The following is a 15433-nucleotide window of genomic DNA, read 5'->3' on the forward strand; positions in this document are numbered from 1 at the left end:
GAAGTCAAGGTAGACCACATCCACAGCCTTTCCCTCATCCACCCAGTGCGTCACTTTGTCATAGAAGGAGATCAGGTTCGTCAAGCAGGACCTGCCTTTCATAAACCCATGCTGACTGGGCCTGATCGCCTGCTTGCCCTGCAAGTGCTGCATGATGACTCTCAGGAGGATCTGCTCCATGAGCTTCCCTGGCACTGAGGTCAAACTGACAGGCCTGTAGTTTCCCAGGTCTGCCCTCCAGCCCTTCTTGTAGATGGGCGTCACATTTGCTAGCCGCCAGTCAACTGGGACCTCCCCCGATAGCCAGGACTGCTGATAAATGATGGACAGTGGCTTGGCCAGCTCCTCTGCCAGTTCTCTCAGTACCCTTGGGTGGATCCCATCCAGCCCCATCGACTTGTGCACATCCAAGTGCCGTAGTAGGTCACCAACCAGTTCTTCGTGGATAGTGAGGGCCACATCCTGCTCCCCATCCCCTTCCACCAGCTCAGGGTACTGAGTATCCAGAGAAGAACCGGTATTGCCGCTAAAGACTGAGGCAAAGAAGGCATTGAGCACTTCCGCGTTTTCCTCATCTCTTGTAACTAAGTTTCCCCCCGCATCCAGTAAAGGATGGAGATTCTCCTTAGTCCTCCTTTTTGTGTTGATGTATTTATAGAAACGCTTTTTGTTATCTTTAACGGCAGTAGCCAGATTGAGCTCCAGATGAGCTTTGGCCTTCCTAATTTTGTCCCTGCACAGCCTCGCTACATCCTTATAGTCCTCCCTAGTGGCCTGCCCACTTTTCCAAAGCTTATAAACCCTCTTTTTTCTCCTAAGCTCAAGCCACAATTCTCTGTTGAGCCAGGCTGGTCTTCTTCCCCGCCAGCTCGTCTTTGGCCACGTGGGGACAGACCGTTCCTGCGCCATTAAGATTTCCCTCTTGAAGAGCGCCCAGACTTCCTGGACCCCTCTGCCCTTCAGAACCGCCTCCCAAGGGACTCCACCAACTAGTGTCCTGAGCAGCTCAAAGTCAGCCCTCCGGAAGTCCGATACAGCGGTTTTACTGGTCCCCTTCCTGGCCTCGCCAAGAATAGAGAACTCCACCATTTCGTGGTCACTCTGCCCAAGAGAGCTCCCGACAATCACATCCTCCACCAGTCCTTCTCTGTTTGTGAAGAGAAGGTCTAGTGGGGTGCCACCCCTGGTAGGTTCACTAACCAGCTGCATCAGGAAGCTATCTTCCACGCTCTCCAGAAACCTCCTAGACTGCTTTCTCTGGGCTGTGTTGTGCTTCCAGGATATGTCAGGGAAGTTGAAGTCCCCCACGAGTACAAGAGCTGACGATTTCGCAACTTCTGTCAGTTGCCTGTAGAGTTCCTCATCCGTCTCCTCATCCTGGTTCGGCGGTCTATAGCAGACCCCGACCAGGACACTAGCCTTGTTGTCCCTGCCGATCCTAACCCAAAGGGACTCGACCTTGTCATTCCCAGCCTCAAGTTCCACAACAACGAAAGATTCTCTAATATAGAGAGCCATACCACCACCCCTTCTGTGCTGCCTGTCCCTTCTAAAGAGCTTATAGCCAGGCATTGCAGCACTCCAGTCATGAGACTGGTCCCACCACGTCTCCGTGATGGCAACCAAGTCGTAGCCTGCCTGCTGCACGATGGCTTCCAGCTCCTCCTGTTTGTTACCCATGCTGCGTGCATTGGTGTAGATGCACTTCAGCTGGGCCATTGCCTTATCCTCCGGCCTTGCCATCGTTCCCCCTGGCTCAGCCCCAACAATCCTAGCCTCAGCCCCATCCCCCTTCCTACCTAGTTTAAAGCCCTCTCAATGAGCCCTGCCAGCTCCTGGCCCAGGATCCTTTTTCCCCTAAAAGATAGGGACCCGTCTGCGGCCATCAGGCCAGGTGCTGAGTAAAGTGCCCCATGATCAAAAAACCCAAGATTTCTGCGTTGGCACCAGCCCTGGAGCCACGTGTTTAACAGGTGGGCTTTCCGTGTCCTCTCTGAACCCCTCCCTGCCACCGTAGGGATGGATGAAAACACCACCTGCACTCCCGCTCCATCCACTAACCGACCCAGTCCCCTAAAGTCTCTTTTGATATTCTTGAGGCTTCTCTCTTCGATGTTGTCACTGCCCGCCTGGACTATCAAAAGAGGGTAATAGTCAGAGGGGCTTACCAGGTTGGGAAGCTTCCTGGCAACGTCCCTGACCCTGGCCCCAGGGAGACAGCAGACTTCCCTACAGGTAGGGTCAGGCCGACAAATAGGGCCCTCTGTTCCCCTAAGTATCGAGTCTCCAACAACAATCACCCTTCTGTCTTTCTTGGTGGAGGCAGTCCTGAGGCGTGGAGTCGACCTCCTCGCCCTAGGCATCCTCCTGGGAACACTTGCTACCTCTTCCTCAGCTACTGGTCTGTCGAGCTCCAGGGCCTCAAACCTGTTGTATAAGGGCACTTGGTAATGCGGGGCCGGAAGGGGAGGGCGTCGCCTGCGATGTCGAGCAGGGACCTGTTTCCATTCCTCCTCAGCTCCCAGATCCCCTCCCTCTGCCCGACAGCTACAGGGCAGGGGGTCCACCCCCATTTGAGGAGTCTCACCTCGGTACCTCCCCTTGAGGCCCTGCAGGGAGTTACTCCAGAAGTCTCTCTCTCGCTCACACTCCCTGATGGCCCTCAACCTCTCCACCTCCTCCTTGAGCTCCGCCACCATGCGGACCAGGTCATCCACCTGCTCGCACCTCACGCACGCAGTTTCTCTGCCTCCCGCCGATGGCAGGAACAGGCTCAGACACTCCCTGAAAGGCCATAGAGAGTGGTAGACCACTCTCCCTGGTAGACCACATCCACAGCCTTTCCCTCATCTACCAAGCGTGTCACTTTGTCACAGAAGGAGATCAGGTTCGTTAAGCAGGACCTGCCTTTCATAAACCCATGCTGACTGGGCCTGATCACCTGGTTGCCACGTAAGTGCTGCGTGATGACACTGAAGGTAGGTTGAGAACTGGCTGACTGGCTGAGCTCAGAGGGTGGTGATTCGTGGCGCAGAGTCTGTCTGGAGACCCATGACTAGCGGTGTTCCCCAGGGGTTGGTGCTGGGTCCAGTATCGTTCAACATCTTCATTGACGACCTTGATGAGGGAATAGCATACACCCTCAGCAAGTACGCCGATGACACAGGGAGGAGTGGCTGACACGCCAGAAGGCTGTGCTGCCATTCAATGAGACCTGGACAGGTTGGAAAGCTGGGCATGGAAGAAACCAAATGAGGCTTAACAAGAGCAAGTGTAGAGTCCTGCACCTGGGAAGGAACAACCGCATCTATCAGTGCAGGCTGGGGGACGACCTGCTGGAGAGGAGCTCTGAGGAGAAGGACCCTGGGGGTCCTGGTGGACGACAGGTTGACCATGAGCCAGCAGTGTGCCCTCATGGCCAAGAAGGCCAACGGGATCCTGGCATGCATTAAAAGGGAGTGTGGCCAGCAGGTCAAGGGAGGTGATCCTCCCCCTCTACTCTGCCCTGGGCAGGCCTCACCTGGGGTACTGTGTCCAGTTCTGGGCTCCCCGGTACAAGAAAGACAGGGATCTCCTGGAAAGAATCCAGCGGAGGGCCACAAAGATGATACGGGGCCTGGAGCATCTTCCTTATGAGGAAAGGCTGAGAGACCTGGGTCTGTTCAGCCTGGAGAAAAGAAGACTGAGAGGGGATCTCATCAATGTGTATAAATACCTGAGGTGTGGGAGACAGAGGGATTTGGCCAACCTCTTCTCAGTGGTTTGTGGGGACAGGACAAGGCGTAATGGTCACAAGATGGAACACAGGAAGTTCTGTACCAACATGCGAAAGACCTTCTTCACGGTGAGGGTGATGGAGCACTTGGAACAGGCTGCCTAGGGAGGTTGTGGAGTCTCCTTCTCTGGAGATATTTAAGGCCTGTCTGGATGCCTACCTGGGCAATCTGGTCTAGGGAAAACCTGCTTTGGCAGAGGGAGATTTGACCCGATGATCTCTTGATGTCCCTTCCAACCTCTACAATTCTGTGATTCTGTCATAACCAAGTCTTCAAATCTCACCAAAAGGCATCCCAATGGGTGGATGAGAGGCTCAGCCCGTCGACTGATCCCAGGAGTCAGGAGGTCCTTGGGACGGTGTATTCACTCGGGATGGTATCTCCCCTGACGGTGGTATCTTCCCCTAACATCCCCAATTTATATTATTTTCTATCTTTTAGGTGGAGCTTGAGTGACTCTAGTCAAGCATATCTTAGTTATGATTGGTGAAAAGTTCTCCCGTCTCTGTTTAATGGTATAGGCTCCAAGAAATTCAGAGCACGTGCTCAGTGCGGGGTGGTTGCACCTTGGAGGTGGGTCGCTTTTGGGATGGAGGTGTGTTTTGGTATTATAATGATATTATAATGAGCAGAAGTACACTAGAGTACGGCATTTGTCAAAACATGACAGGTCCTTGGCTCAGGGTAGCAAAAAGTGCAGCTTATCGGTCCTGATGTGCACAAGAACAATAGAGTCCCCACCTGGTACAGAGCTTAGCCATGGTGTCTCCACTCCACTCTATGATCCGTACTGTTCCTTAGGGCTAGCACACCAAGTTTCCCCAGCGTGATAGCATCTAAGGTTAGAAGCTTAGGGAACATTCAGGTAATGCAGCTATGCCCTACCCTGAAAGCCTCTTCTTCGATGCTTGTTGAGGGATTTTTGAAACAGCAAAGATCCCATGGCTTGCTGCAGCTGAGTAAACCAAGCTACCAGGACAACTATGAAAAGTTCCCATAGCAGTGTTCCCACATCGCCCAATTGAGGAATTTAGAAAAATATTGTTGCCAGCAGTTGACTTCAAGTACGGGATCTACATGACTGCTAATCACAAGGGGGTTGTTTTCTTGTAGTTGTTTGTCTGAGTGCTTTTGACCAATAATCTTGTGTGAGACACTATCCGCCCCTGTTAAGTTTGCTATAAAAGTTAGGCTATTTGGGTAATAAAGAGAGAGCATGATCTGACCATACTAGTGTCTGTCATGTTTTCGGCCGTTCTTCCTGCAACATATGGCGCACGAACAGGCTGAGAGATGCTGAGAGACTCTGAGCACAGATCCAAATATAGAGATCGCGGTAGGCCACGGAGATTGATTGATTGATACAGAGATCGCGGTGAGACACCGAGATTGATTGATAGAGATCACGGTGAGACGTGGAGATTGATTGATTGGTTGATACAGATTGAGGTGAGACGCGGAGATTGATTGATAGAGATAGCGGTGAGATGCGGAGATTGATAGAGATTGCGGTGAGACACGGAGATTGATTGACTGATACAGATCGCGGTGAGATGCGGGAACAGAGGAATTGCGGTGAGACGCGGAAAAGTGACGTATTGCGGTGAGATGCAGGACATCCGGAGTCCAGTTGCTATGGGAGATCGGAGGCGTCTGTGGAAATGGCAGCTGGCTATGACGGTGGCGCAAGCTTTCTCAGTACCGTCTGGGACTGACAGACCGCCGAGTACGAAACCTGAGACCTCAGGAATGCGGCTGACACGATCTTTATCGTTGGTTCTTGCACCCACCGCAGTTAGGGATATGACCTCTCCAATAAAGGAATCAGCGGCAGAAATAACTGAGGGACTATCGGGGCAGAGTGCTGATGTGGAGTGGGGGCTGCCCTCCCCACCCCCCCGTGCCGGAAAATCTTGATAAAGCTGTGCTGCCAGCATCTGTGCCGCTGCCAGGCAGCAATAAATCCACTCGGGATGCTTCATCAATGAGAGGTGCAGCAGCAGCTTGCGAAAATTGACCTTCACTGGAGGAGTTGTTCCAAGAACTGCTAGTGAAATTTGAGAACTTAAAACTTACGGATTCGGAGGAGCCTCCTCTCTCGTCTGCCCCACCGGAGCCGACTCCCTCATTATCCGTTGCTACAACACCGTCGGCACCAAGGAGGGACAGGTGCTCCGACATCATATGTGATGCTTTCATAGAGGGGCATAGGCGTGCTACATCCTTGGCCTGCCCTATTATTATCGACCCTGTGCAAGGCACTGGGTTGTGGCAGCCACATGACTGCAAGCTTTTACAACAAGCTCGAAAAATGGTTTTGGACTATGGATTACAATCCCAGGCGGCTCAACAGATAATTCAATGGATTTTTCAGGCAAAACCAATGTGTCCACTTGACTGTCGAAACTTGGCGCGTTTAATGTTAACTCCTTCCCCATTGTTATTGTTTGAAAGGGAATGGTTGCAGTTACCACAGGGGGAAGTGGGTCAACCGCGTCAACCGGGGGACCCTCTCTATGGGATTACTGCAGCGATGTTAATGGGAACGGATCCTTATCTCAATACCCAGATTCAGCTGCAGTTCCCTGCAATTATTCACCAAACAGCTGCGCAGCTCGCACTGAGGGCTCTTCTTAGTCTCCCAGGGGAAAAGAAAGCATCTCCATTCGCATCTGTAGAACAGGCCCCTGGGGAACCACATGCTAAATTTATCAATCAGTCCAGGCAACCAGATGTGGTGGCACAGGACTGTCAGAGATTTGCTTTTATGGTACCCTCCATTAACAAACAGGCCCCGTCAAAGCGCTATGAATGGCTAGTGCTTCTACAGGGGATGAGGAATTCCCCTACATTATGTCAATTATATGTGGCCTGGGCATTACAACCAATTCGGGCAGCGTGGTGTGACATAATTATTTACCATTGTATGGATAACATTCGGTTTGGTAGGCCAGAATGCTTCCAGGATTCAGATTTAAAGTTTATTCGGGATACTTTTGAAGCAACAGGGTTGAAGATAGCCCCAGAGAAGGTTCAACAGAAACAGCCATGGCTATACTTGGGATGGAAAATGTCAGACTCTACTATTCGTCCCCAGAAAGGTGATATAACTATGGTGTTACATAATTTGATAAATGTACAAATGTTCCTGGATAATATTCAGTGGGGTTGGCACATTGTACGGATTACTAATGACGACTTAGCTATATTACTACCTTTATTGCGGTGCAGGAGTGCAGAGCTGCAGATTACACTAACAAATGACCACCGGCAGGCTCTTTCACAAATAGCTTCTAAGGTTGCAGCCACATAGCACATAGCACTCTCCTTCACAATTAGCAATCATGTGTCTCATCCATTTGCGGTGCTTGGTCAGTGGCAAAAAGACAAGGGGGAGAGTAAGGGGCGACAAAGACAGAAACAGTATCAGGAGGATGCCACTGACACTAACAGCATGGGTAATAGGAGTAGTATAAGTGACAAAGGTGATGGCAAGGGTGGAATGATAGGGCAGCATTTTCGAGTTCTGGAATGGATTTTCCTACTGATTCAGCCAAAAATGAGTGTTCTGACACGGGCAGAAGCTATCGCAGAGTTAGTACGTGAGGGTCGCTCTCAAAGTATTGAGATCAGCGGGCAGGAACCAGGAGATCTGCCAGGATCACTTGGAATGGTGTTTACAGCAATCCATACCACTACAAGAAGCTGTGTTAGATTACCCGGGATTGGTACATTCCTGAACTCCAAAGGGGCCTCTCTGGCAAGTTATAAGATCATATAAATGGCAGATAGTACCACGGCTTTCGTCCCGACCAGTGGTGGGTCGCACTGTATACACTGATGCAGGTGCAGCAAGTAGGAAGGCTGTGTGTGTGTGGTACGAGAACGGAAGTTGGGAGAAATACATAATTCCGGGGTAGACAGGGGATTCATTACAAACATTGGCATTGTCTGCAGTTGTTTGGACTTGTCAGTGCTGGATGAATGAGCCAATTAATTTCGTCTCAGGCTTTCTGTATGTTGTCAATATGGTAAAACGGATAGAGGATGCCTTGATATGGCAAACTAAGAGGGACAGATTGTTATTGTTTCTGCAGCTGCGAGATGCCATTCAGGGGAGAACTGCACCTTACTGTGTTATCCATATACGTAGTCACCAGTTCTCAATTGAGTTAATAGAAGGTAATTCACAAGTAGACAAATTGGTGAGTATTGATACTTTTTCAAGATTCATATGGGCAACGGCACAGGGGGGAGTAAAAGCACACCTTGTGCGTAGACATCTGATGGTGTGTGTGGCCATTATGGGAGTGCCACAGCAGATCAAGACGGACGATGGTCCAGCGTATGTCAGCAAAAGGGTTAGAAAATTTATGAAAATGTGGGGAGTAAAGCATATCACAGGTGTTCCATATTCTCCCATGGGCCAAGTGATGGTTGAACGATCACATCAGGTTTTAAAGGAACAATTAGTGAGGTTAAAAGAGATCAAGAACATTGATGAGCGATTGTCCGAGGCGGTGTTTGTCTTGAATCACTTATGTTGACTAGTGACCAAGAAGACCCTCCTGCGAGTATTCATTTTCAAACAATAAATATAGCAGCACCAAATGTGTTACCACAAATAAGAATGAATTACTGAGATCCTCCTACAGGAACTTGGAAAGGGCCATACAGGTACAGAAATACAAGTAACACCTGTGGTTACAATGACACTGCTAGGCAGGGTTTAGGGGCTTATGGTGCGGAGACAAGAGGTAACAACTACAGCATTTGGAACAATTGTACAGATATGGCCTTACCTCCTGATGTTTTTCTGATTTGCGGGGATAGGGACTGGCAAGGTATCCCTGCAAATGCTATCGGAGGTCCATGTTACTTAGGTAAACTTACTATATTTGCTCCTAGCTTTTCACAGTTGCGTGAGATCACCAGACATAAACGGGCATTGCTCACACTGGATTGCAATGATAATGTTGAATTGTGTGGGGTTGCAGCTAGAGCAGCATTGGCAATTTTAGTGCCAGGAGCAGCAGCTGCGGCCACACTTAATAACTTAGAAAAATTGGCATGCTGGGCTGAGAAGCAAGTCCATGCCACGACAGAGATACTTGAGGAGATGTTACCAGATCAAAATAGTCTGCGCCATGTGCTCTTACAGGATCGAGCTGCTATTGACTTCTTGCTCCTGGCTCAAGGGCATGGGTGTGAGGACTTTGAGGGAATGTGCTGCATGAACCTTTCTGATCATAATGAGTCAATTCACAAATCCATTACTTTCCTGAAAGAGCACATGAGAAAGATTCAATATGATATCAGTCCTTTCAATCAATGGCTCACTGATTTGTTTGGAACGATGCCTAGATGGTTACTGGGATTAATCAGAGAGGGATTAAGGATTCTATTTGTTGTGGTGTTAATCACGCAATCATTTTGTGTTGTATTGTAATAAATGTGGTTAAAGGGTTACTTGTAAAAGTGCTACATCAGGCTTGGTTTGCTCAAAAAGAAAAAGGGGGAATTGTTGAGGGATTTTTGAAACAGCAAAGATCCCATGGCTTGCTGCAGCTGAGCAAATCAAGCTACCTGGACGACTATGAGAAGTTCCCATGACAGTGTTCCCACATCGCCCAATTGAGGAATTTAGAAAAATATTGTTGCCAGCAGCTGGCTTCAAGTACGGGATCTACATGACTGCTAATCACAAGGGGGTTGTTTTCTTGCAGGTGGGGTTGTTTTCTTGCAGTTGTTTGTCTGAGTGCTTTTGACCAATAATCTTGTGTGAGACACTATCCGCCCCTATTAAATTGGCTATAAAAATAGTCAGGCTATTTGGGTAATAGAGAGCATGATCTGACCATACTAGTGTGTGTTGTGTTTTCGGCCGTTCTTCCTGCTACAGATGCTGTACATTTTCTTTAAAATGTGAATATTTGTTTTATTTTATTAGTTGCTTTAGGCAGTTATACTACACTCTGTGCGTTTTCCCTTGTTAGGTTTATGGAGGTAGTTAAAAGGGAAAATGTTGCTCTGTTTTTTCTATGTTGTGGTTTTATTTAGGCTTCTTTGGACTAGTTAAAATTGATATATAAAATTTTTATAATTAATGTATAGCTGGAAATATTTGGTGTTCTCACACTTCATAAGAAAGTTCAAGTTCTGTAAGTTGTTTCTTTCTTGTCTTTTCCTAAAAAATACAGCCTGGTTTTCCACTTGTGTCAGTGTAATTTCTGGTAGGTATTTACTGATGTGATATTATACAAAAACTTGTTTTTTCCTATGACCTGGAGGGGTGAGAGGCAGTAGTATACAGAGAAGCCTCTTTCTTTTTGACGTTTATATCTAATTCTATTCTATCCAAATAGACTTCTTGGGAGACTGTAGGGGGAAAGAAGAAAAGCCTTGGAAAAGAAAGTTCAGAAAACAAAGAGAACAGAGAAAAACGAGGGGACAGAGAAGTGAGTCGTGGACGGGGAAGTTCCAACAGACGGGGAAGAGGAGGCAGCCGTTGCCGAGAGTGTACGTACGGGGGTTCATTTTTAAAAGCTTCAGGCACTTTTCTTGCAGGTGAAACTGGTTGAGAGCAAATGCGTAATGGAATAAAAATGTCAGAGGTATAGCTCCGTGCCTAAGTGGTTATAACTTGTTTACATGACAGGTATGCTTGATCTCTCTACGTGACTTAGTTTTGGGATAGTCTGTGCTTGTATTTTTCAGTTTCTGTCCTTTTTTTTTTTTATTAATTGATCTTGTGCTTACTGGTCTTTTATTTAAGTTTTATAATTGAGTCTTTGTAAGACTGAGAGCAAGTATTTCACTGCACAGCTGATATACTTTGTTTCTTTTAATGAAAAAAATATCCAGCTTTGACTCCATCTCCTTTTATGAGTGGGAGAACCTGAAAATGTTCTCATCTTCTCATAAGGGGAATGAAAAGACTGGGATCATTATCGATCTCTAGCATGTATTACTGACGTAAGCCAGCCACGGGTGAGTTACTACAACGGAGAAAGTGCTTTGTGAACTAAAACATTAAAAAAAAAAAGAAAAAGCTACAGTTTATACAGGTCCAATAGGACCTTGTGCAAAAGAGGACTAATATTTTCCAAAGCAGGTAGCATCACAGTATCATGCAGGTTGGAAGAGACCTCCAGGATCACCTAGTCCAACCTCTGACCTAACACTAACAAGTCCTCAAACACATTAAATTGCTATTGGATTCACATAGCCTTTTTCTACTAAGCTTTCTTAGCAATGTCTAAGCTACATGTATTGCCTATAAGAGCCATCAACAGCACTGACAAATGAGCAGAGAATGGAGAGAGATGAAAAAAAAACAACAATCCTTTTCCTTTAGAAGCAGGAAAAAATATTTACAACAATCGCCAACTTTTCTAATTAATTATTGGAATATATTAAAATATTGTGCCGTTGAAAGCATTGAGAAGCTCTGTAGAATAGAGTAACATCAAAAATGAAAGTGAGAGGCAAGATTTTTGCCAGAAACAGATGCTGTTTGTTTCTTTCCTAAACTGAAACTAAAGATTTTCAGATGGTTACCAGATCTTGTGTTTTCTTCCCACCTTTTTATGCATGTGTTAATGGTTTTGCTGCTGCTATTAGGACAAACTGTGCAATACAAAATACTCAGCAGTGTTTTAAGTGGACAGTCATCAATTTTCTTCAGGGAGCCAGCCATCTTTCAGAATATCTACATATCTACTCAGCAGTTTCCCACAAAATAGAAGTTGTAGTGCTTTTCAAACATCTAGCCTTCTGTCACCATCATCCTCTGATTTAAATACAGAGGAGAGTTAAATTCTTGTTGTGTAGGGATGTGACACTGACAGATAGGAGATTTGGTGTTCTTGGTTATCCCTTATTCTTCCACTGTTGCCAACTAACACATTCACAAGAAAGTAAAGTATGAGGCAGTTCGTTTCTTCCCTATTCAGAGAAGTGGGACTATAACTAATTTAATAGGGTAGGCTGCAAAGCGCTGCACTTCTTCAAAAAATAAGTGTCTGATATGTTTCCCTCTTAACAGACGTTTTCCTTTCTAATTGTCAAATTCCAAGTAAGCAACTTGCTTGTGGCTAGGCCTGCAAAGAAGAGGGGTGACTGAGATATCTTGACCATACCACTCTGAAAATCTTATATTTCCTTTTCAAAGGATTCAATTTAAGCAGATGGCTATATTGTCTTATGTATGAATCTCTAAAATTTCTGTTAAGCTGTCTTCTCTCCACAGTTAGAGATGAAGAGAATGGATTGGACAACAATCAAGGAGACAGGCCTTCAGATTGTGGAAAACGTGGCCGTGGGAGAGGTGAGATGGTGGCATTGGTGTGGGACTGGCCCTGATTTCATTTCCTGAAATGGAATCCCCCCCCCCACATGTGTTTACTTAAAAACTTAAGCATTTGGTTATCCTTTGATTCCATAAGCACTTCAGCCACTTTTAATTTAGTTACTTGCCACCCCCTATAGACCTTCTCATTGTTTGGTCTTAGAGTGGCTTAAAGGTGATTTATATCAATTATTTTTGCAATTTTTCGTGTGGTATGCTGGTGTGCTCTGGCTATCGAGAACTGTTTTCCCAGATCGAATAATGGTGGCCTGGAAGTTGGAGTGCACTGGGCTCTTCAAGATGTACATTGGCAGCAGGAAAGCACAAGATTCCATCTGTGGAGCTCTCGGGGAGGGATTTGTTGTGTGCTTGCCCCATTTCTTTGGGGTAGATCCTGTTGTTAGGTTTGTCTTCTGCTTTCAGTACCCAGTCAGAGAGCATTAGCTAACTTAGCAGCTTTTTGGTGAGAGAAGTTTTGGCATGAAGTTGTTGATAAGGAGAGGTGTGGAAAGATCACTGTGGAGTCACAGGTAGAATTGTGCATCCTGTAAAAGAGATGGGAAAGATGTTGACAATGGACTTGATGCGGAATCAAGGGATGCATAGTTTGTTTGGATTTTCATGGGTTTGAGTGGAAAGAAGCTTGTTTTTCTTAAAGCAAGAGGAAGGGAAATGGGTAACCTGAGATTGTATTGGGAGATGGGTATTAAACTGATGGAGTGCACAGCAGGGCTAACATAATAAGTAATGTCCAAGTTATGGAAAAACATTCCTACCTTCAAAAAAGGACTCTTCTCTTTGGAATATCCAGTAACGAGGCATTCAATGACTGGCACATCCAACTTCATTGTCTCCAAATCTGTATCTTGAAGGGAGTGGAAAGATGCAAAGATGTGTAGCTTCCAGAGGGTTGTGAGTGACTTGGTTGTGCATGTAATCAGCAGATCAGCAGTCATGAAATGGCTTGTGCAGAGAGCCCTTTGCAGGGGAGGGTGTGGTATATAGTGTTATAGGTGGAACTTAAGGCTTTAAGTGTTTGCTTTATACAATAATTCTTTATACAAGTTGTAAATACAAAGTTAGGATTTTTTTTAAGTTGTTGCGTGAAACTTAAAGGTTAATTTCAAGTTCTAGTTCTTGATTTGTTTTTAAGAGCAATTCATTGTGTTCATTGTCAACTCTGTCGCTCTCCAGATGAACGTTGTGTCTCAAGCCAAGGCACTTAATCATCAGTATCAAACTGACATACCTGACTGAAGAAACAGGAACAACTTAAACCAATTTCTGTTCACTGGGATAGTGTATACAGTGTATCTGTATCTCTACCCAGTAGTTTAGACTCTACATTCATGTGAACAAAGTGTCTTGATGAAGTCTCCTCAGCTGTCTGTGATAAATCCTTTGAATGGCTTCAGGATCATTATATTACAAGTGTGTGTGTTATATGGCAGGAAATACCTAATTTAATTTAATAATGCAAGCCCTTGAAATCTGCAGGGAATGACATAAAGCTGTGTATTTCACATCTTTTCAGGGATGCATAACCTCCTGGTTATTAGTAGATATAAGAAAAAAACTTTTGCCATTTTATTCAGTAGTCTTTATTTGCTGTTAAACAAAATAATAGTCACATTTGGGGATAAAGTACTTCAGCTAAAAGTATATAGATTGGTAATGTTATAAATGAAGTCTCAACTCAATCTGAATTTAGTAATATTTATAAAAGGAATATTTCTAAAAGGTATAAAAGGCAAGTAAACAGCACTGGGTGTGCGGGCAGTCTACGCTCCACCAACACGCACACACAAACATCAAACATTCTAAATATACAGAACATTGCTTTTACATGCTAAACCCGAGTATGCCTATACATATGTACAATCAGGAAAGGTAACAAACAATCCTTTAAGTTCCATGATTTAACAGTCTCCATTTTCCATTCCTTTTGAACAATATGTCTCGCTTTAAGTTGTCAAGCAACTTGGCCTTCGGGCCTTATGTATCCTGTTCTTCCCAGATCGAAGAAAAGCATATCCATCTCCATTTCAAGGCCAATGAGGCCTGGGTCAAAAGGCACGTTCAGGTCAACAGGGGGCGTAACAGCAAAAGCCTTCGATGGCTGTAGCAGCAGAGGGGCCCATGGCATAGCAGTCGGATCAGTAAACAAGCCCGCAGCTCCCTCACTATCTGGCAAACCACACGTTTCTGACTGTGGCTCCACATGGCTCTTTAAGGCCTCAGAGACTGCTCGCCAGGTGCTGAGCAATCCCACTGCAACCTTGTCGTTTTTAGTTGCAGAGTCCCACACCTTGACCTCAATTTGGTCCCATATTTCAGGATCATAAACTGTCTGATTGTTAATAAGAAGAATAAGCTGTAAGGTTACCAGGACAGTCTTTGTTCCTAAGGACGTATGATTCTCCTAAATGCGCAACTGCTTACCAGCGAGGGGCAGTTGTGTGCGCGGGTTCGCTTCTCTCAGCTTGAGCTTCTTCCCAGCTCTGGTGTGCCCATTTCCAGATACTTTCTATATGAGCTTCTTTGAGCGGTTTGCTACGTTTGGCCAAACCTATCTTTATGAGGCGATCAACGTGCCTGTTCCCGTCCTGGTCTCCGTTCTGCTAGCCTGTTCCTTTTCATTCCTTCTTTCTGCTTCTTTATTGATGACATAACTTCATCGTGTTGCCTTTTTTTATCTTGAGGGCAGGCTCTTCTCCCCACAGCAGTCCTTTTCAAAAACAACTTTTCATTGGTCAAACAACTTTGCAAATAACAACAACAGCAAACCCCCAGAAACTTCCATGCTGTAATAGCTGGAGAACAAGCAACCCTGAGACTGCATGGATTCTCCTGAATCACCCTTCTTTGTTCCCTCTAAACTCTTTACATTCCTGATGGCCTCATCGTTAAGAGTCTGATGTTATCATCAACCATGGGGCTTGCCGACCCCCATGGCCACACTCCCACATCTCCCCCTTCTTTATTAATATCAACCATTTTCTTGATACGAATTACCACTCCATAGATAACAGTAATCACAACAGAGACCTTTTTTTTGGAAATGTTTCATGCAGTGTGTTTGTAGGAATCTAGGAAACATATACAAAATTAGGGGTTAGCTAATATGCAAACAACGTACTCCAGCTATTTTAAGGTATCTTCTCAGGCTGGAATTACCTTACTGGCTGCTTTCTAGAGGGAGATTTGCTGGGCCATCACATTACTGCTTCATTGTAGAAAAAAATAATTTTAAGAAATGACATGCACTGAAACCAGCAGAAATGGGGTAGATTCAGTGGTGATAGTG

General features: G+C 45.8%; 1 protein-coding gene across 2 annotated transcripts in view; it reads left to right on the top strand.

Annotated features, from left to right (window-relative positions):
• The window catches only part of LOC311426262 (ubiquitin-associated protein 2-like), a 120115-nt gene that overhangs the window by 35038 nt on the left and 69644 nt on the right, over nt 1-15433 (top strand). For both annotated transcript variants that reach the window (XM_084502494.1, XM_084502495.1), the window contains exons 5-6: nt 10142-10295; nt 12028-12105. In XM_084502494.1, the coding sequence (XP_084358620.1) occupies nt 10142-10295; nt 12028-12105 (232 nt within the window). The remainder of the gene's footprint in view (nt 1-10141; nt 10296-12027; nt 12106-15433) is intronic.

Source organism: Aythya ferina (assembly GCF_964211825.1).
Source record: "Aythya ferina genome assembly, chromosome: W".
Taxonomy (NCBI): domain Eukaryota; kingdom Metazoa; phylum Chordata; class Aves; order Anseriformes; family Anatidae; genus Aythya; species Aythya ferina.